This window comes from Pseudophryne corroboree, chromosome 4 (assembly GCF_028390025.1).
Source record: "Pseudophryne corroboree isolate aPseCor3 chromosome 4, aPseCor3.hap2, whole genome shotgun sequence".
Classification (NCBI taxonomy): domain Eukaryota; kingdom Metazoa; phylum Chordata; class Amphibia; order Anura; family Myobatrachidae; genus Pseudophryne; species Pseudophryne corroboree.
In genome coordinates this window covers 58,950,005-58,972,990 of record NC_086447.1, presented here as the reverse complement: position 1 = coordinate 58,972,990, position 22,986 = coordinate 58,950,005, and the positions used below count along the sequence as shown (strand labels likewise).

The window sequence follows — 22,986 nt, the reverse complement described above, 5'->3', positions numbered from 1 at the left end:
ACGGAAAATGTGAGGTGAGCCACCAGATTTCCTGAGGTAAATTATCATCCAAACGCTAACATGGAACAGGTCAGAACACAGGCTTGTCTGGTCACAGCCCATTCAGCCACACGACGAGCGACACATGTGACGGCGCCCACACAGAGGGAAAGGCCCCAGAATGAAGGCCAGAAATGAGCTCTAGAACTTAGAGGTGCAGGAGCTGCTCCATCACTGACCTACAGAACTACACCCTGGCTATAAAGCACGTCCCTCTATCCTGCAGCATGGCGTAATTCTTCTAGGACATCGCACGCCTGAAATCTACTACTGACAACGAGAACAGGTGAATTTCCAGGGCTGCATTATTACAGGAGCCAAGATAAAATCACCATGGGGCATTTACACAGTCAGCCAAACCAAGCACAATTATCCATCTCCATATTACGTCTAGCAGATGGCGGCAGCGAGCGCTCCGCCCCGGGGTGAACTGCGAGCTTGTAGACAAAAATATCTTTTAATGAAAATACAGAGGAACACAAATACCCGTACATCACACGCACTTCAAGTGAATTAAAATCTGCTGATAGGGTAAATCTAGTTGGTGGCGATTTATCAAATGCGCAATGCTACAAGACACGACAGAAAGAACTAGGGGAATGCGTGCGACTTTCTCTTGTGACGGCCTGTAATACTGAGGAAATGATTACTGCACTTGGTGGATACACATGAGGGGGTGCGGTCGAGAATACGGATGCCGGAACACCGACACGTGGCCATAATGCCGACGGCAAAACTCCAACAGCAGACGAAATGCTGACAGCGGAATCCTGACCGCTGGCATACCACATGTAAGTATGCGGGAACTGGCAGTATTAGTATTAGTGCAGGTTAGGTTTAGGCACCCCCGGGGAGGGTTAGGCTGCAAGGAGAGGGGGGCGGATAGGGTTAGGCTGCAGAGAGTGGGGATTAAGTTAGGCACTCCCGGGAGGGTTAGAGTTAGGCCTCGGGCGAGGGAGGGTTAAGTTCCGACCACTAATGTTGGTTTCATCCCAACCGGTGCACGGGTGTCCGAATGCATAACCGGACAGACAAAGAAACAGACCAATGAAATATATAGCCATGGCCCTGAAAGGGGTGGATTATTTTAGTTGAAACCCCGCCAGTACTGTAAGATGGATAATGAAGGGAATGTGTAACTGTCAGTAATTTCTATTTTCCTCTGACTCTGGTTAATCTCGCTCCAAGACTGCAGCCGCCGCCGCATTGCACTAAGCTGCCCTTATCCATACTTACCGACACTCCCGCATTCTGCGGGAGGCTCCCGTTTTCTCGCCCAGTGTCCCGCTACCCCGGAAAGCCCTCACAATCCCCCGGAATCCACCCAGCCATGTTTGAAAACCGGACTGAGTATTGGCGACTTTGGACGCGACAGGGGCGGAGCTTGTTGCCCGACCATGCAGTAAGGCAGTGTAACCGCGGCATCATCAGCAGCGGATCACCGGCGGCATCAGCAGCTGATCACTCCCCCTGCCCGCCCTCCACCTCCCCGCACATCGGGACTGGAGCAGCTGTTAGTTGGTAGTGATGGGGGATCTGGTGTGTCGCGGACGCTCTAGTGGAAAGAGTGAGGCACCTGGGAGTCCGGAGGAGAGGCAGGAGAAGAGGTAGGAGTGTCTGTATTTGTGTGTGTGACCTATGTGCGTAGTCTGCCACCACTGTGTGTGTGTACTGTACTCTGCCACCACTGACCACTGTGCTGTGTGTGTGTGTATAGTCTGCCACCATTGACCCATGTATGTATGTATGTATGTATGTATGTATGTGTAGTCTGCCACCACTGACATCTGTATGTATGTGTGTTTAGTCTGCCACCACTGGTGTGTGTGTGTGTGTGTGTGTGTGTGTGTGTGTGTGTGTGTGTGTGTGTGTGTGTGTGTGTGTGTGTGTGTGTGTGTGTGTGTGTGCGCGTGTAATTTACTCTGAGACTTTTTTTTTTTTACATATTTATATTTATAGAATTTGGCTGGACAATATGTTAATGAATTAATATTGGTAAATAGGTACCAGAGCAATAACTGGAGGTTGTGCCAGCATCGCCGACACACAGCAAATATGCAGTGATGGCACAGAACCACCAGCAGCACCCACACAGCCATGCTGCCACCGCCGCAATAGCCTGGCTACTTGTTACATAGGTAGCCGGGCAGTGCCGCAGCTCCCGTTCTTCCCAGCTTGTCCGCAGGGTCTGAAGAACACACAGCCACGTGTAAAAGGGCCAGCTGGTGGAAGCTGCTTCTCCAGAGCCAAACATAAATATAACACACACACACACGCATAAAAGGGTCTCTGCCTGGCATAATATGTAAAGGGGGGATCAACCTGGAGTAATGCGTAAAAGGGGCTCTACCTGGAATATTGTGTTAAAGGGGCTTTACCTGGCATGTGTGTATAAGCTGACACTGTCCCGTGTCACTGGCGTATCCATAATGGGTGCAGTATGTGCGCTGTACACGGGCCCGAGTCAAGAAGGGGCACACGCTGCACCCACTGTTTGAATACTTACCCCTCCGGAGTCCCGCGCCGAAGTCAGCAGCGCTACAGAATCACTGTGAAAAGGGTGCAGCAGCCATTTTCCTGGTGATCTGCGCATGCGCAGTAGAGTCTGAGCCCTCTAGTGCTCAGACTCTCCAGCGCTGCCGGCAGAGAGGAGGGAGCCCGAACGGAGGAGCACAGGGGCCTCCTCTTCTTTTAAAGCGTCCCTGCCCTGTGTGTGTATATGTAGGCTAGCAATAACTCCTGTGTGTGTAGAGTGGCATTAACACCTGTGTGCCACTGCAGGACAGCCCCCTGCAGTAGGCACGCCCATAGGTGGAGCTAGACATGCCCTTAAGGCGGAGCATGACATGCCTCTCTCAGCAGTGTGCCGCAAGAACTCCCATACCGTATAGAATCTCTCTGAAACTGGTTTCCAAAAGTAGGCAAGTATGCCCTTATCTCTGTCCAGTCACTAACCTTATGTGATATCGCCTCCTGCTGGTGAGCTGTGTGTTGCCCGGGCTCTGGAGGAGTATGAGACAGGGCAGCAGCAAAGCCCTGGTATAGGCAGTTACTACCACTATGACATCACAGCGTGACCTCACAGACAGACCAGACACATACACAGACCAATGCATTTTCTATATGTATTTTCATGATTGGGGTCCTGGCCCCGCAAGGGGTGGATTTTTCCACTTGAAACCCCACAAGTATTTTTCGATGGATAATGAAGGGTGTGTGCACCAAGTGTGGTCCAGATCCATCAAGGCGTGTAGGAGGGGTGTAGTATGGTATGCCGGTGCTCGGGCTCCCGGCGACCAGCATACTGACAGCGTGGCGAGCGCAAAGGAGCTCCTTGCGGGCTCGCTGCGCTCGCCACGCTGCGGGCACGGTGGTGCGCCACACTATTTTATTCTCCCTCCAGGGGGGTCATGGACCCCCACGAGGGAGAATAGCTGTCGGTATGCCGGGTGTCGGGATTCCGGCGCCGGTATACTGTGCGCCGGGATCCCGACATTCGGCATACTGAAGACCACCCTGTAGGAGCCTATGAAGAACAAACAAATACATATACAATACTTTTACTTTTATATACAGTATATAGATATGGTCACATATCTCAGGCACCTGAAACCTAGGAGTGGTGAGTGCAGGTCATGTGTGCACTATAAGGGGATATCTTATGTTACTGGGATATTACATTAGTACGGTGATGGCGCTGGGAACGGGTGTGGTTCATCAAATCAACAGTATCTAGGTTGACAATGTTTAGGTCGACCACTACAGGTCGACAGTCACTAGGTCAACATGGATGGAAGGTCGACAGGGTTTCTAGGTCGACATGTGCTAGGTCGACAGGTCTAAAGGTCAACAAGAGGATTTTTTTTTTTTTGGGTGTCGTTTTCTTCGTAGAGTGACCGGGATCCCAAATTAGTGCACCGCGTCCCCTCACATGGCTCGCTTCGCTCGCCATGCTTCGGGCATGGTGCCTTCGCTCCGCTACCGCTTGGCACAGATTACTGTTCCAATCGTAGTCCACGTGGATCGTTAAGTATGAAAAAAGAAAAAAAATGTGAAAAACTCATGTCGACCTTTAGACCTGTCGACCTAGCACATGTCGACCTAGAAACCCTGTCGACCTTCCATCCATGTCGACCTAGTGACTGTCGACCTATAGTGGTCGACCTAAACATTGTCGACCTAGATACTGTCGATCTTCAGACCGGATCCCGCTGGGAACACACAGAACCTGTTTCGTTACTCACCTCACGAAATCACAGGAGCAAATGAAATTGCTGAACTCACTGTAAATGTAGATTAAATATCTAATATCTAATTCCATAATTACATTTAGCCGTCACCCTATTATTTATCATCATTTTGTGATCACTTAAGAAAACATGCACAAAATAAGTATAAATGAGAAAAAAACAAAAAATCTAACGACCAGAATTACAAGGCGGCATTGTGTAAGATTTTAATTAAGACAATAAGAAGACGGAAATGACATGGGAATTGCCGAGATTCTATATAACCTGTTTTCTCTTACGTCCGTAGAGGATGCTGGGGTCCATATTAGTACCATGGGGTATAGACGGGTCCACCAGGAGCCATTGGCACTTTAAGAGTTTGAGAGTGTGGGCTGGCTCCTCCCTCTATGCCCCTCCTACCAGACTCAGTTTAGAAAATGTGCCCGGAGGAGCCGGTCACAGCTAGGGGAGCTCTACAGAGCTTCTTTAGAAAAGTTTTATTTAGAGTTTGTTTTTTTTACAGGAGGCTGCTGGCAACAGCCTCCCTGCATCGAGGGACTGAGGGGGGGAGCAGTGTCCGCCCAGCGGGGTCTTGAGCCACTGAGTCCGCTGACAGGGCATTGAGCTCCAGAGGGGACAGATCGCGCCCCGCCACAGGGAAACGCTCACCCCGGCAGCCAGCCGCCACCCTCTCACAGAGCTGAAGTGTGGCGAGTTAGTCACTGTCCCCCCTTACAAGCGGGGGGTTCAGTGTGAAGAGGGCGGCTTAAGGGTGGGAGCGCGGTTTTAAGCGCGCTCCGGGAAGGCTCAGCCGTGCGGCGCTGTGAGGGGCGCCCTGGGCCAGCAAAATACTCTACACTGACCACATATAGCCTGTCGGGGTCCGCGGATCTCAGCCAGATAAAAATTCCTCAGGCCAGTATAATCTTCAAGAGCGGGAAGACAGCGCCATTGAAGGGGCGGAGCTTCTGCTCATTGCGTACCCAGCAGCGTTCATTTTTCCTGCCTGCAATCACTGCCAGTGGATGTCCAGGTTCCTCCAGAGCAAATCCAGCTATCTGCACGATACCAGGGGGTTGTAGAAGGGGGGGGGGGGGGGGAGGAGGCTGTATAATAGGCTGTGTCACCTATTAAGGTTAGGGTCTCCCTATACCTCTAATAGCGCTGTATGTGGGTTGGCTCCAATCTCTGTGTCTCTCTGCCATTATTGGGTGGAAACTCGGTTTACCCAATACCCTGTGTGTTTGTGGGGTGTTTGGTGTGTGTGTGACAACATGTCTAGGGACACTGTTTCATATGCTGCAGAGGATTTATTTTCCCAGGAAGACTCCATACCATGTAATCATGATTGCACTGTTGTAGCGCAGATCCCTACTAGAGAGCCAGAATGGTTAGTCTCTCTGCGGGGGACTATTTCTCAGATTTCTGATAGGGTTGCTAGGACTGAGCATGCAACTCAGGTCCTGCAATCCTCTATGGTCGGATACTGCTTCCTCGGGGTCCCCTGCGGTACATTCTCACAAACGTGCACTTGCAAAGCTTATGCAGGATGATACGGACACCGATACTGACGCTGCAGACGGTGACAGGGATGTGTCGAGGGGGACGGCATCACTTGCTAAGGGGGTGCAGTTGATGATTGAAGCTGTAAGGGATGTGTTACACATTACTGACACAGCTCCTGAGCAGGTGGAGGAGGCCTTTTTCACTGACAGTAAAAAGCCCCCCCCTCACCTTCCCGGCGTCCAAAGAATTGAATGCTATCCTTGAAAAAGCCTGGGAAAATCCGGAAGAGAAATTCCAGATCCCTAAGAGGGTCTTAGTTGCTTTTCCCTTCCCAGAAACAGATAGGAAAAAGTGGGAGTCTCCGCCGATAGTTGACGCCTCTGTCTCCAGGCTGTCCAAACAGGTGGTATTACCAGTCCCTGGATCTACCACGTTGAAAGAACCGGCAGATCGCAAGGTGGCTGCTACGCTAAAATCCATTTACAAGGCTTCAGGGGCTATACTGCGGCCTACTATAGCATGTGCTTGTATTGCAAAAGCTATTGCCAGGTGGTCAATCACTCTGCAGGAGGAATCGACTACAATGGATAGAGGTGACATTGATTTATTTTTACGTAATATTCAGGATTCTGCAGGATTCCTGGTAGATTCCATGAAGGACCTGGGTTCCATGGCTGCAGGGATCTCCTCCATGTCCGTCTCGGCTCGCAGAGGTCTCTGGCTGCGCCAATGGTCTGCGGATGCGGAATCCAGAAAAAGTGTGGAGGGTCTTCCTTATACAGGTCAGGTTCTCTTTGGAGAAGCGCTAGATGCGTGGATTGCCACGGCTACAGTGGGTAAGTCTCCTTTTCTCCCCTCAGCTGCACCGGCTACGAAGAAGCCTTTTACACCAGCCACGTCACAGTCCTTTCGACCCGCGAGGCCTAGAAAGAACAAACATTCGAACACCTTCTTCAGAGGTGGTCGTGCTAAAGGAAAGAAGCCTGCTCCCGCTGGCTCCCAGAACCAGAAGCCCGCTTCTGATACCCCTAAGTCCTCCGCATGACGGTGGACAGCTGGGCCTGGAGGACGGTCAGGTGGGGGCAAGACTCCGGCACTTCAGCCACGTCTGGGTGTCGTCGAGCCTGGACCCCTGGGTACTGGATATAGTGTACAGAGGGTACAGGCTGGAGTTTCAAGATCTCCCGCCTCACCGCTTCTTCAAGTCAGGCTTACCAGCTGGCAGACAGAACAATTCTTCTGGAAGCTATCCAAAAGTTAGTGGTGTCCAGGGTCATTGTTCCAGTTCCACCTCATCAGTGGAACAAAGGTTACTATTCGAACCTTTTCGTGGTACCGAAGCTGGATGGTTCGGTACGGACAATTCTGAACTTAAAATCTTTGAACCCCTACCTCAGGGAGTTCAAATTCTAAATGGAGTCTCTGAGAGCTGTCATCTCAGGTCTGACGGAGGGAGAGTTCCTGGTGTCCTTGGACATCAAGGATGCATACCTCCACGTTCCCATCTGGTCTCCACATCAGGCATATCTCAGGTTTTCACTGTTGGACGATCACTATCAGTTTCAGGCGCTGCCGTTTGGCCTCTCCACAGCAACGAGGGTCTTCACCAAGGTGATGGCGGAGATGATGGTTCTCCTGCGCAAGCAGGTGGTGAACATAATTCCGTATCTGGACGAACTCCTGATCAAGGCGTCGTCCAGGGAGAAGTTGTTGCGATCCATTGCTCTCATGACACATCTGCTCAAGGAGCACGGTTGGATCCTGAACCTTCCGAAGTCTCATCTGGAGCCGACAAGGAGGCTGTCTTTCCTAGGACTGATCCAAGACGCGGAAGTATAGAGGGCGTTCTGCCGGTGGAGAAAGCATTGATGATCCAATCAATGGTCCGGGATGTCTTAAAGCCTACCCGGGTCTCGGTTCATCAGTGCATCCGCCTTCTGGAGAAGATGTTCGCCGCCTACGAGGCTCTACAGTACGGAAGGTTTCATGCTCGATTCTTTCAGCTGGATCTCTTGGACCAGTGGTCGGGATCTCACCTACACATGCACCAGAGGATCTGTCTGTCTCCGAAAGCCAGGATCTCGCTCTTCTGGTGGATACAACTGCCTCACCTTCTGGAAGGCCGAAGGTTCGGAGTTCAGGACTGGATCCTTCTAACCACGGAATCAAGTCTAAGAGGTTGGGAAGCAGTCGCTCAGGGGGAAACCTTCCAAGGAAGGTGGTCGGATCAAGAATCCCTTCTCTCAATAAACATTCTGGAGCTAAGAGCCGTGTACAACGCCCTTCTGCAAGCAGCACACCTCGGGCTGTTCAGGTGCAGTCGGACAACGTGACCAGGGTGGCCTACATAAACCGACAAGGCGGAACGAAGAGTAGAGCTGCCATGTCAGAGGTGTCAAAAATCCTCTTCTGGGCAGAAAGGCACGCGGTGGTGATGTCGGCAATCTTCATTCCGGGTGTAGACAACTGGGAAGCAGACTTCCTCAGCAGACACGATCTCCATCCAGGAGAGTGGGGCCTCCATCCGGAGGTGTTCGAGGAGGTAATCAGTTGGTGGGGGTTCCTCACATAGACATGATGGCCTCCCGCCTCAACAAGAAGCTGCGGAGGTACTGTTACAGGTCGAGAGACCCACAAGCAGTGGCGGTGGACGCACTGGTAACACCGTGGGTGTTCACGTCAGTGTATGTGTTCCCTCCCCTTCCTCTGATACCAAAAGTTCTTCAACTCGTAAGAAGAACAAAGGTTCTGGCAATCCTGATTGCTCCGGACTGGCCAAGGAGGGCTTGGTACGCGGATCTGCTGGATCTTCTGTTAGAGGCTCCATCCAAGACCCTTACCTCTTCGGGAGGATTTGCTACTGCAGGGGCCGTTCGCTTATCAAGACTTACCACGGCTATGTTTGACAGCATGGCGGTTGAACGCCAGATCTTAACTCGGAAAGGTATCCCGAGTGAGGTTATTCCTACCCTGATACAGGCTAGGAAGGGGGTAACGTCTAAACATTACCATCGGATTTGGAAAAAAATAAGAATTTACTCACCGGTAATTCTATTTCTCGTAGTCCGTAGTGGATGCTGGGGACTCCGTAAGGACCATGGGGAATAGACGGGCTCCGCAGAAGACTGGGCTCTCTAAAGAAAGATTAGGTACTATCTGGTGTGCACTGGCTCCTCCCTTTATGCCCCTCCTCCAGACCTCAGTTAGGGAAACTGTGCCCGGAAGAGCTGACATTACAAGGAAAGGATTTTGGAATCAAGGGTAAGACTCATACCAGCCACACCGTACAACTCGTGATAACCTTACCCAGTTAACAGTATGAACAACAACTGAGCATCACTCAACGGATGGCTCATAACAATAACCCTTTATTAAGCAATAACTATATACACGTATTGCAGAAAGTCCGCACTTGGGACGGGCGCCCAGCATCCACTACGGACTACGAGAAATAGAATTACCGGTGAGTAAATTCTTATTTTCTCTAACGTCCTAGTGGATGCTGGGGACTCCGTAAGGACCATGGGGATTATACCAAAGCTCCTAAACGGGCGGGAGAGTGCGGATGACTCTGCAGCACCGAATGAGCAAACACAAGGTCCTCCTCAGCCAGGGTATCAAACTTGTAGAACTTTGCAAAAGTATTTGAACCCGACCAAGTAGCCGCTCGGCAAAGCTGTAAAGCCGAGACCCCTCGGGCAGCCGCCCAAGAAGAGCCCACCTTCCTTGTGGAATGGGCTTTCACTGATTTTGGATGCGGCAATCCAGCCGCAGAATGAGCCAGCTGAATCGTGCTACAGATCCAGCGAGCAATAGTTTGCTTTGAAGCAGGAGCACCCAGCTTATTGGGTGCATACAGAATAAACAGCGAGTCAGTCTTCCTGACTCCAGCCGTTCTGGAAACATATATTTTCAAAGCCCGGACTACGTCCAGCAACTTGGAGTCCTCCAAGTCCCGAGTAGCCGCAGGGACCACAATAGGTTGGTTCAAATGAAACGATGATACCACCTTTGGGAGAAATTGGGGACGAGCCCGCAATTCTGCCCTGTCCATATGGAAGATCAAATAAGGGCTTTTACATGACAAAGCCGCCAATTCTGATACACGCCTCGCCGATGCTAAGGCCAACAGCATGACCACTTTCCACGTGAGATACTTTAGTTCCACGGTCTTAAGTGGTTCAAACCAGTGGGATTTCAGGAAATCCAACACAACGTTAAGATCCCAAGGTGCCACTGGTGGCACAAAAGGGGGCTGAATATGAAGCACTCCATTTACAAACGTCTGAACCTCAGGCAGTGAAGCCAGTTCTTTTTGAAAGAAAATGGATAGGACCGAAATCTGGACCTTTATGGACCCTAATTTCAGGCCCATAGTCACACCTGACTGTAGGAAGTGCAGATATCGACCCAGCTGGAATTCCTCTATAGGGGCCATCCTGGCCTCACACCAAGCAACATATCTTCGCCATATACGGTGATAATGCTTAGCTGTTACATCCTTCCTAGCTTTTATCAGCGTAGGAATCACTTCATCCGGGATGCCCTTTTCCGTTAGGATCCGGCGTTCAACCGCCATGCCGTTTTCTCCTTTTCCTGCAAGCAGGTGTGGATATGGGCCTGAGATTGGGCTCCATCAAGGTCCAAATCTCTGCTTTGTCCATCTTCTTCCAAAAACAATTGGCTGTCCTCCCTGAGGTTCAGACCTTTTTGAAAGGGGTTCTGCACATCCAGCCTCCCTTTGTGGCGCCAACGGCACCCTGGGATCTGGACGTGGTGCTGCAGTTCCTGCAATCTGCTTGGTTTGAGCCTCTGATGGAAGCTGACATCAAGTTTCTCACGTGGAAGGCGGTCACTTTGTTGGCCTTAGCTTCTGCTCGACGGGTGTCGGAATTGGGGGCTTTATCTTGTAAGAGTCCCTATCTGATCTTCCATGAAGATAGGGCGGAACTTAGGACTCGTCCACAGTTCCTGCCTAAGGTTGTATCGGCTTTCCATATCAACCAACCTATTGTGGTGCCAGTGGCTACTGACTCCTCAATTGCTTCAAAGGCCTTGGATGTTGTGAGGGCTTTGAAGATTTATGTGAAGAGGACAGCTCGTCATCGAAAGACTGACTCCTTGTTTGTCCTCTATGATCCCAAGAAAATTGGGTGTCCTACTTCTAAGCAGTCAATTTCACGCTGGATCAGGTTCACCATCCAGCATGCATATTCTACGGCAGGATTGCCGTGTCCAAAATCTGTAAAGGCCCACTCTACTCGTAATGTGGGCTCTTCCTGGGCGGCTGCCCAGGATGTCTCGGCGGTACAACTTTGCCGAGCTGCTACTTGGTCTGGATCGAACACGTTTGCCAAGTTTTACAAGTTCGATACTTTGGCCTCTGATGACCTCGAGTTTGGTCAAGCAGTGTTGCAGGAGCCTCCGCGCTCTCCCTCCCGTACTGGGAGCTTTGGTACATCCCCATGGTACTAATATGGACCCCAGCATCCTCTAGGATGTAAGAGAAAATAGGATTTTAATTACCTACCGGTAAATCCTTTACTCGTAGTCCGTAGAGGATGCTGGGCGCCCGCCCAGCGCTGCGTTTTCCTGCTTTGGTTTTACAGTTCAGTACTGCCTGGTTCCTAGGTAAGTTCTGCGTTGTTACTGTTTCAGTACTGCTTCAGCTGTTGCTGAGTTTTTCCGGCATGTTAGCCGGATTTGCCTGTTGTGTGAGCTGGTATGAATCTCGCCACTATCTGTGTAATTCCTTCTCTCTAAGTATGTCGTCTGTCTCCTCGGGCACAGTTTCTAGACTGAGTCTGGTAGGAGGGGCATAGAGGGAGGAGCCAGCCCACACTATTAAACTCTTAAAGTGCCAATGGCTCCTGGTGGATCCATCTATACACTATGGTACTAATATGGACCCCAGCATCCTCTACGGACTACGAGAAAAGGATTTACCGGTAGGTAATTATAATCCTATTGTTCCCTATACTGTACATTCAGACATTTGTAAAGTATATATAAAATGTCAACTCTGTCATGTAGATTTTAAAAAATAGCTCTGCTCATAAGACCTAATTCCAATACAGGTTTTAAGATGTACAATTGTACAGAGAACGGTCTGCAGACCCTTTGGTCTTTTTCAGGTGCCAATGCAATAAGCTGGTGGTGAGGGGTGTCCTGCGGGCTGAGGAACCTTTCATTTCATGCTCCTCAACCACCCATCACACTCTGCACCCCGGGTCTCTGGTACACTCCTCGATATACTTCTCCCAGGAGGAACCACAGCATAAGGACAAGGTCTCCAGGAGTTGGCAGGAGAATGCTATCTGACCTCCCAGTACCTGGCGCTGGCACCTGCACAATCCTCCGTCTGCAAGTGCACAGATCAGGCAGCGGTAAGTAGCCACTGCACACTTCTTCCTGTTGTATGAGGGACACTACTAGGCTACACCACCGTGGCTATTGTGGCGTTCTCGCACCTGCCCCATTTAAGCGGCCACCAGCCGATGCCCATCAGAATCAGTGGCCACCATTAAACACCTGGAGCTTGTCCAAACGCTCTAAGGAAATTACTCCATGCATGCACATTGCCATGTCTTTCATATCCATCCCGCATCTCTAGTGCAAACACGCAAAAGTGTGGGAAACGTCCGTGTCACACAAAGCCGAATTTATAGCATTACAGCAAGCAGGCACCCGTCCCGTGGCATCATATGCCCACACTGCTATATAAACCAGCCACGCCTCATTTCCATATAGCATTCTTAAGCTTTATCAGTTCTGTCACATCGGAGAGTACAGTGTCAGCCTGGAGCATGAAGTTCCTACCAAGGAATGCAGTGAAGCTTAAGGGATGTGGCCAGCCACCAAAGAGGTCCTTGGCCAACCATTAGAGAGGGCTTTTAGAGAGGGCCACCCATTTTGATTGGCAGGAGGGCTAATCTTGGTGTAGCTTTAGAAAAAAACAAACACCCAAGTTCATCCATAATCCTGTAACATTGAGTTACTGACCCCTAGAGGAGGAGGAGGTGGGAGCCTCAGGCAGTAGGGCCTCCTACTCTGCCGGATAGTCCGGGAGACTTTTGGATGTCGTTGAATGAGGTAGTCCCGGGCCTTAATGATGCAATTTATGGAACCACGCCCACCTATAAATTGCCCCTCCCATGAAGTGCAAATGGTGTCCCAACACTAAACATGGCATTCTCCCATGAACACATCATGCCGGCATGTACCACCTACCATCTGTTCTCACATGGTAGATCTGTGCTGCTGCTATACAGCTCCTGTGACGGTCCAGCTATTGTGCAACTGAAGTGCCACTGTGTCATGCCGCCCTCGGACTATACCAGGCCCAAGTGTCGCAATATGTGGTCACGCAGCTTCTGTGGTAATAGAAGACCCAGCTGGCAGGGCATGCTGTGGTTTGTAGTTCCACCACAGCTGGAGAAGCGCAGGTTGCCAGCTTTTGATTTAGATAGATGGTTTGGCCTGGTTACCCACTCATACAGCGGACAGATACAGCAAACGTTTACCTCAGTACAGCAGAAGCCGTCAGAGCGGCTATCTCAGCAGTGCACAATGATGGGGTTTCTATATATAATTCCCAGTAAATAGGCCATATAGACAGGGATACAAAGCCGTGTGAGTGGAGCTATTTGCAAGCATACGCCAGAGATTATCTGTTGGCAGCAGTGAAAGGGAACATGAAAAGACCAGCTCTCCCCCTATTGTCTCAGCAATGGCATGCAGCACAGCCTCTGGAGTGGGATGAGAGAATGAGAGAAATACACATCGCAGCTCTTTGTGCCACGTCTGCAGTGTAGTCTGACAGCATTATACACAGCTCCTGTGTGCAGGATTTATACACAATGCGCCATCTGCCATTATCAGGCGTATACGCAGGAAAAATATAACATAGAATACATTTATATTATAGGCACAAGGGTATAGGGGAAAGCCGTCACATCTGTGGCAAGTGTCAGAGCGGAGTAACAGTGGGGTGTGTCAGGAGCAGGGTTACGCGTTTTGTGTGTGACTGTTCCTCAGTGGTGTGTGTGTGTGTGTGTGTGTGTGTGTGTGTGTGTGTGTCTGAGAGCAGGGAAACTGTTGAGTGTGGGTGTGTTTGTGGGTGTCAAAGCAGTGTAACCATGGTGTGTGTGTGTGTCTGTGTGTCATAGCGGGGTTACAGTGGTGTGTGTCTCTGTGTGTGTCAGAACGGGGTAAAATTAGTGTGTGTGTGTGTGTATAACTGTATCAGAGCAGTGTAACAGTGGTGTGTCTGTGTGTTACAGCAGTGTAACCATCGTGTGTGTGTGTCACAGTGGTGTATCCGTGGTGTTTGTGACTATGTGTAAATGTGTCAGAGCAGTGTGACAGTGATGTGTGTGTTTGTCAGAGCAGTGTAACTGAGGTGTGTGTGTAACCAGTGTGGCTACAGTGAACAATATGGCTTGCTAACCAGTATGGCTGCGGTGATAAAGTGTGGTTCTGGTGACCAGTGCAGCTGTGGTGCTTGGCTGCAGTGACCAGTATAGCTTTGGTGCTTGGCTGCAGTGACCAGTATAGCTGTGGTGCTTGGCTGCAGTGGCCAGTGTGGCAGCAGTGTATGGCTGCAGTGGTCAGTATAGTTGTGGTGCTTGGCTGCGGTGACCAGGATGGCTGCGGTGTGTGGCTGCAGTGACCAGTGTGGCTGCAGTGCATTGCTGTGGTGACCAGTATAGCTGTGGTGCTTGGCTTCGGTGACCAGTAGAGCTGTGGTCATGGCTGCAGTGACCAGTATAGCTGTGGTGCTTGACTGCGGTGACCAGTATAGCTGTGCTCTTGGCTGCAGTGACCAATATATCTGTGGTGCTTGGCTGCGGTGACCAGTATAGCTGTGCTCTTGGCTGCAGTGACCAGTATATCTGTGGTGCTTGGCTGCGGTGACCAGTATAGCTGTGGTCATGGCTGCAGTGACTAGTATAGCTGTGGTCATGGCTGCGGTGACCAGTATAGCTGTAGTGCTTGGCTGCGGTGACCAGTATAGCTGTGCTCTTGGCTGCAGTGACCAGTATTGCTGTGCTCCTGGCTGCAGTGACCAGTATAGCTGTGCTCTTGGCTGCAGTGACCAGTATAGCTGTGGTGTATGGCTGCAGTGACCAGTATAGCTGTGGTCATGGCTGCAGTGACCAGTATAGCTGTGCTCTTGGCTGCAGTGACCAGTATAGCTGTTGTCATGGCTGCAGTGACCAGTACAGCTGTGGTGCTTGGCTGCTGTGACCAGTATAGCTGCAGTGTGTGGCTGCAGTGACCAGTATAGCTGTGGTGCATGGCTACGGTGACCAGGATGGCTGCGGTGCTTGGCTGTGGTGACCAGTAAAGCTGTGCTCTTGGCTTCAGTGACCAGTATAGCTGTGGTCATGGCTGCAGTGACCAGTATAGCTGTGGTCATTGCTGCAGTGACCAGTATAGCTGTGCTCTTAGCTGCAGTGACCAGTATAGCTGTGGTGCTTGCCTGCAGTGACCAGTATAGCTGTGCTCTTGGCTGTAGTGACCAGTATAGCTGTGGTGCTTGGCTGCGGTGACCGGTATAGCTGTGCTCTTGGCTGGGGTGACCAGTATAGCTGTGGTGCTTGGCTGCGGTGACCAGTATAGCTGTGAGCTTGGCTGCAGTTACCATATAGCTGTGGTGCTTGGCTGTGGTGACCAGTATAGCTGTGCTCTTGGCTGTGGTGACCAGTATAATTGTGGTCATGGCTGTAGGGACCAGTATAGCTGTGGTCATGGCTGCAGTGACCAGTATAGCTGTGGCGCCTGGCTGCGGTGACCAGGATGGCTGTGATGTGTGGCTGCAGTGACCAGTATATAGCTGTAGTGTGTGGCTGCGGTGACCAGTATAGCTGTGGTGCTTGGCTGTGGTGACCAGTATGGCAGCAGTGTATGGCTGCAGTGGCCAGTATAGTTGTGGTGCATGGCTGTGGTGACCAGGATGGCTGCGGTGCTTGGCTGTGGTGACCAGTATAGCTGTGGTCATGGCTGTGGTGACCAGTATAGCTGTGGTGCTTGGCTGCGGTGACCGGTATAGCTGTGCTCTTGGCTGCAGTGAACAGTATAGCTGTGGTGCTTGCCTGCGGTGACCAGTATAGCTGTGCTCTTGCCTGCAGTGACCAGTATAGCTGTGGTGCTTGGCTGCAGTGACCAGTATAGCTGTGCTCTTGGCAGCAGTAACCAGTATAGCTGTAGTCATGGCTGCAGTGACCAGTATAGCTGTGGTCATTGCTGCGGTGACCAGTATAGCTGTGCTTTTGACTGCAGTGACCAGTATAGCTGTGCTGATTGGCTGCGGTGACCAATATAGCTGTGCTCTTGGCTGCAGTGACCAGTATAGCTGTGGTCATTGCTGTGGAGACCAGTATAGCTGTGCTCTTGGCTGCAGTGACCAGTATAGCTGTGGTGCTTGTCTGCAGTGACCAGTATAGCTGTGCTCTTGGCTGCAGTGCTTGGCTGCGGTGACCAGTATAGCTGTGGTGCTTGGCTGCGGTGACCAGTATAGATGTGGTCATGGCTGCAGTGACCAGTATAGCTGTGGTCAGGCTGCAGTGACCAGTATAGTTGTGCTCTTGGCTGCGGTGACCAGTATAGCTGTACACTTGGCTGCAGTGACCAGTATGGCAGCAGTGTGTGGATGTGGTGACCAGTGCAGCTACGGTCTTGGCTGCAGTGACCAGTATAGCTGTGGTCGTGGCTGCAGTGACCAGTATAGCTGTGTTCTTGCCTGCGGTGACCAGTATAGCTGTAGTCATGGCTGCAGTGACCAGTATAGCTGTGGTCGTGGCTGCAGTGACCAGTATAGCTGTGGTTCTTGCCTGCAGTGACCAGTATAGCTGTGCTGCTTGGCTGCGGTGACCAATATAGCTGTGCTCTTGGCTGCAGTGACCAGTGTAGCTGTGATGCTTGTCTGCAGTGACCAGTATAGCTGTGCTCTTGGCTGCAGTGATCAGTATAGCTGTGGTCATTGCTGCGGTGACCAGTATAGCTGAGCTCTTGGCTGCAGTGACCAGTATAGCTGTGGTGCTTGTCTGCAGTGACCAGTATAGCTGCGCTCTTGGCTGCAGTGCTTGGCTGCAGTGACCAGTATAGCTATGCTCTTGGCTGCAGTGACCAGTATAGCTGTACACTTGGCTGCAGTGACCAGTATGGCAGCAGTGTGTGGATGTGGTGACCAGTGCAGCTACGGTCTTGGCTGCAGTGACCAGTATAGCTGTGGTCATAGCTGCAGTGACCAGTATAGCTGTGGTCGTGGCTGCAGTGACCAGTATAGCTGTGTTCTTGCCTGCGGTGACCAGTATAGCTGTGGTCATGGCTGCAGTGACCAGTATAGCTGTGGTCATGGCTGCAGTGACCAGTATAGCTGTGGTCGTTGCTGCAGTGACCAGTATAGCTGTGGTTCTTGCCTGCAGTGACCAGTATAGCTGTGCTGCTTGGCTGCGGTGACCAATATAGCTGTGCTGCTTGGCTGCGGTGACCAATATAGCTGTGCTCTTGGCTGCAGTGACCAGTATAGCTGTGGTGCTTGGCTGCAGTGACCAGTATAGCTGTGGTGCTTGGCTGCAGTGACCGGTATAGCTGTGCTCTTGCCTGCAGTGACCAGTATAGCTGTGCTCTTGGCTGCAGTGCTTGGCTGCGGTGACCAGTATAGCTATGCTCTTGGCTGCAGTGACCAGTATAGCTATGCTCTTGGCTGCAGTGACCAGTATAGCTGTACACTTGGCTGCAGTGACCAGTATAGCTGTGGTCATGGCTGCAGTGACCGGTATAGTTGTGGTTCTTGCCTGCGGTGACCAGGATGGCTGTGGTTCTTGCCTGCGGTGACCAGGATGGCTGTGGTTCTTGCCTGCAGTGACTGGTATAGCTGTACACTTGGCTGCAGTGACCAGTATGGCAGCAGTGTGTGGATGTGGTGACCAGTGCAGCTGTGGTGTGTGTAGAAGTAAATGTGCTGCTTGTCTGTATAAATTGGTCCTGATTCTGATTTGCAATTAAAGCAAAAAACAGCAAGTAACTGTGCACCTGGGCAATGTCATGTTACACTGCAGGTGGGGCAGATGTAACATGTGCAGAGAGAGTTAGATTTGGGTGGGGTGTGTCCAAACTGAAATCTAAATTGCAGTGTAAAAATAAAGCTGTCTAACATCTGTGGGCTATATGCAGAAGCGGGTGCGATACATTATCCTGGCGTTTGGGATGTCGGCTGTCCAGGATGTTAGCTGTCCGGGGATGATCGATCCCAGAACCCCGAAACGGAGAATCCTGACACTTTTGGGGGGTAAGTAAGCTACCCCCCACCCCACTGGGGCTATATGTAATGCCTAACCCTAAGCCTACCCCCCCTTCCCCCGGGCTCTAACCGTAATATCAACCCAGATACTTACCTTCAGGATCCCGGTGGTCCTCGTTGCTGCTCCCTGCCCGCCCCTGAATGACTACAGCCTGTCAATGAGGCTGTGGCAGTCCGCCCACCATCGGAGGTGTATGCAAACCATCGCGTCTGCGTACAACTCCCAATCAGGCTCACAGTTCTGCGCACGCAACGCCAGAGCAGTGCCGGCTGACCTGCATTCCCCTTTACAGCTGCAGAGCGCTCGCAGCGACCCCAGGTCAGATATGTGTTAGCAAGGCTCGGCATATGGCACAGAACGCTGCAGGAAGGGTACAAGTCGGCATTTAAACCTGTAATACTAGGCTGTGGGTGTTGCGGCTTTTCATACGAGTGCAGCTGTTCCCTCACAAGGAAAGACACATCTGCTCATTAGCAATACAATGTAATTTCCAGCATCTAATTATATGCAGATGATGGATTCTTTATGCATTGGCTAAAAACAGTACAGTCCTCGAAAAACAAAAGACAAAAGTGCCTGCTGATAAGAAATATGTGAGAGTACATTGCACGGAGCATTAATCTTCTTAATCTCCCCGGCTCGCAAACCGCGCGGCCCTCACAGCTCCGGCCCCGCCTTATGCTGAAAATCAACTGGAATGTTTCCTATTCAAAATAGATATGAATGTTGCGAAATGCAGGAAACAATACAAGAAACACATAGTAAAGTGCTGAACGTTTTTCCAGCCTCCTAAATACGTTCTTTTATCATACCGGAACAGATTTCTCCTCATTACACTTCAAACGGCAGCGGGCGGCAATGTTTAGGGGATACTGAGAGATTTCTGCATCATCCCAGCAAGGCGGTAGCATTAAACATGAATATAAAACATAATGGGCGCTGCGGAACCCTTGTGGCACCATATAAATATAAGATAATGATACTAATAATAATAATATGAACAGAAAAATATATAAATATTCGTTTTCGCCTCAGCACAGTTTATAATGACATCTCCCTGCCACAGGCACAGTTTTGTCACAAGCCAATGAAAAACCTGTATGGCTTCAGGCTGTAGCAGGAAACCCGCAATACTGCAAGGTAATCCAAGAGAACACGGGGGAGAACATACAGACTACACACAGATGCGAAGCTGGTCGGAACGGAACCCAAGACTGAAGCACTATGAGGCAGCAATGCTAATCTTTATTCCACCCATATATAGCGTATACACGCAGTATGACTTAGGCTCAGTTTTCATCACGGTTCTCCTTTAAGATCAGCATTTATTACATGTATAAGATTTATCTAGAAGCCCATTGCACAGACGTTCCTGTAGACCAGAAAGATGGTCGCTCTGCATCAGGGGGCTCATTTAAAGCTGGACGCGTACGGGTGCTTGCGTCCGTACAAGTGGTACCCATCTTGTGATGCGTTTAACTAGCGCTTATCCTTACCGTATGTCGCGTATACTAGTAATAAATGCATAACGTAATAGAAAGATGTTTTATACATTACATTGTGCAGCAAAATGCACGAGAGAGAATAATTCCTATTAGTAAAAGCGAAAGTCACAATCACTACATACGTAACGGATGCATCGCTGCGTGGTGCTGATAACTGACGTACTGTAATATCAGCCGCAGGGCAATCTACAAACAGCCAATCAGACGCGGATAGATCGCACTGCTGATAGTCATTCTCATTGTCAGCCCTAGAGCACCAGCAAAACACATACACCTGTCTGGCTTTTCTCTATGTGCGTCATAGGGGGGTATTCAGTTACTGTCGAAAATGCGTTTTCACGGTAAAGATGCGAAATGGCCGCGATTTGCTGTAATTTTGCCAAACGCCTATTCAATTGTCCGCGAAAAAGTTTTCGCTCCAATTTTACCGCAAATTCCAATTCACCAACTCGGAGCAGGTGAGGGAAATCCCTATTTTCAGTTCTCAATCTCTGGGACAACTCCTGAATGACTAATTAGACACTTAGAAGTTTTTAATTAATTTTAATTGGCCAAGAATGGCATGTCATTTTTGGGGTGAAAAAGTGCAAAATGATGGAAATTGGGGTACAAGGTATGGGACAGGAATATTGGGGCGTTTTATGAGTGGAACAAGTGTATTTAGACTTGCAGATGGGAGTAATCGGACTGTTTTCACTTTTTTTTTTAAAATCCCCTAAAATTACCCAAATATATACCCATTTTTATCTACCCCAAATTTAATTTTAGCACTTATTTTGATGGAAAAAAATTGCTTTCTATAATTTTTTTACATTTAAAAAAAATGCATATAACATCCCACTGACCCAATTTAAGTACCAGAAATACTTTTATTACAGCAAATAATAATCTCTTATACTGTTAGCCGATGTTACAGTAGTTTAGCTTTTTTGGGGGGTACGAACAGATTTACCCATTTTTCCCTTTCGGAATCAATTTTTGCGGCAATCCCGTTTTCGCTAATTTGCATATGAATACGGAGAATCATGGGAGCGCGCATAACCGCAAAAATGGCGCAAATATGGCAAAAATGGCAATCGCAGTAAATTGTTGCAATTTTGGCGCTAATTCAATACCCACCTGTGTCTAACACAGTCACAATTATGTGAATATGTCCTTACTGTACGTACAATACTGTAGCTCCGACATAAGTACTTATAGAATATTAGCCTCTATTACGATGCAGGGGGAACTCCTTTCTCCAGATCTACTCTGAGGCTTGTGAGTAACGACTTCAGCCTGTCGCCCTAATTCGTCAGTAAATAAAATCCTATATAGTGCGATTCCAAGTGTCGTCTCTTACATGAAGCTCAAAACTCTAATTATCCTTGGCTATAATTAGGAAGATAATTAAACACCGGCTCGCTCATCACTCTACCTTGTGTTGGGTCATGATTCTCCCAGAAGACCTTCAGTAATTTCTCAAAGCTGATGTTTTCTGGCTGGTAGACGACGCGAACTACTTCCACATGACCTGTTCTCCCTGCAATAGGACAATCAGAAGGAATTAGCATAGGATATCACACACGTGCACACAGTATATGACAATGCAGTCCTCGTGACCCTACAGTACAATGAACTGTCCGCAGCCTTCATCCAGAACGCACCTTAACTACCGTTTAACTAAGTGAAAAAGAGCACATTGGAGAAATCAAAGCATTCGTTACGTAGCTCAGGGACTCATATAACGTTCACATATAATTACTTTTTGATTTAACATTCAGCTGTGACTGCAGCGTATTACACTGGTTTTATATGACCTAATATAATAGAAAACATTTCCCCTTTTGGGTGTACTGTAGATATTCAAATTTTTGGGGTTTCATGCAGACCCGGCCCTAGGCAAACTAGGCAAATGCCTAGGGGCACAAGCAGCCTCTGCTGATTAGAATGATATGCAGCATGCCTATATTCTGTGTGTGTGACTGTGGCTCTATCTGCATACAAAACGCATTACTAATGTGCGGCATTATGTGTATAAGGTGTACTACAGTACTTTGTGGTGTAACATATAGAAAGGGCACTACTGTGTGGTCTAATGTGAATAAAGAGCAATATGGTGTGTTGTAATGTGAATAAAGGGCACTAGTGTGAGGAGTAACGTGGTACTACTGTGTGATGTAACGTGAATAAGGAACACTATTGCATGATATAATGTGAATAAAGTTGCACTACTGTGTGGCGTAATTTCAACTGGGGTTACTATTGTGTGGCCATGCCCCTTCTCCGCAAGAACACGCCCCTTTTTGGGCTACACACCGTTCCTATTTAAAATATAGGGGTAGTGTCAAAGTCAGAAAAATGTCTCAATGCACGTTGCCATATTTGCACCGCACACTGGTCCGTGCTGCGCATGCGTACGCTCTCCCGTGGAGGCGCATACCCGCAATAGCGTGCACACGCAGGCGCGGTATGCGCATTTACGGTAGAGTTTATGTGATCGTAGCGTGCGACTCATTCGTTACAAATGTTCACAATTAATGTAGTTTATAGATCATGATCCCTTTGATAGTTTCTGTAAGTTTGGTTAAAGTACAATGTCCCAGAGCTGAGGAATCCCTCTTTGCATCGTACGAAGGGTCTAACAGGAATCATACTGCAGTGTTTGGTACCCATCGGAAGAGTATTTAATTAGCAATATTCCGGTGTTGGTTTGGAGCGTATTAATCGCTCGTGCGAATAGTTATGGACATAAGAAGTTTATGTCCATTTCTATGATTTACACATACTCAGGTATGCGGCGGGAAACCCAGTTTCCCACCCACCTGAGCTGTTGGAAATCGTCACAGCCCACCTGTATGAACCACCCTATGACCTTTTGTTATGATGCAGGGCCGAATTCCTTCGGCCAATGGACAATGGGATTGTAGGACCAGGAGATTGCATTGTGTGTGGAGCATAAATAGGCAGGCCGACCATATCCAGCTCTCACTCTCTCATCAACGGTTATCTGCTGATAATCGGGAGCTGGATATCGAGGCGCTGGCGATCATACCCTTTGTGCGTAAGTTCTCTCCATAATCATTGTCTTTCTGCGAGCCAATCTCTCTCTCTCTCTCTCTCTATCTCTCTCTCTCCTCTTTTTCTCTTAAATACCTTATAGTATTATAGTATTGTATCGTATTGCATTTAGGTCAGTGTAGTATTGTCTTTTTGTATTTATTGTTTAGTTCTGTGGTTAGGAAGTCTCTGTTATATTGTAGTGTATCATATGTACTGTTATCCCCTTTTACAAGTATATTAGACATAATACAGTTAATAGGCCTTGGAACCTAAACCAGTATCTGTGTATTTTCTATAGTGTTAAGTGTTCACTTGAGCGTCGGTGACGCTCAAGCAGCTTTGTAGATAGTCAGGTTA

At 49.3% G+C, this 22,986-nt stretch overlaps 1 protein-coding gene and 1 long non-coding RNA gene across 6 annotated transcripts in view; one reads left to right on the top strand and one right to left on the bottom strand.

Moving 5' to 3' along the window:
• MSRA (methionine sulfoxide reductase A) overlaps positions 1 to 22,986 on the bottom strand; it is a 521,014-nt gene that overhangs the window by 171,646 nt on the left and 326,382 nt on the right. For all 5 annotated transcript variants that reach the window (XM_063915077.1, XM_063915078.1, XM_063915080.1 and 2 more), the window contains one exon: positions 21,005 to 21,109. In XM_063915077.1, the coding sequence (XP_063771147.1) occupies positions 21,005 to 21,109 (105 nt within the window). The remainder of the gene's footprint in view (positions 1 to 21,004; positions 21,110 to 22,986) is intronic.
• The window catches only part of LOC134908872 (uncharacterized), a 48,049-nt gene continuing 26,480 nt past the window's right edge, over positions 1,418 to 22,986 (top strand). The window contains exon 1 of the long non-coding RNA XR_010175813.1: positions 1,418 to 1,646. This is a non-coding gene — a long non-coding RNA (uncharacterized LOC134908872). The remainder of the gene's footprint in view (positions 1,647 to 22,986) is intronic.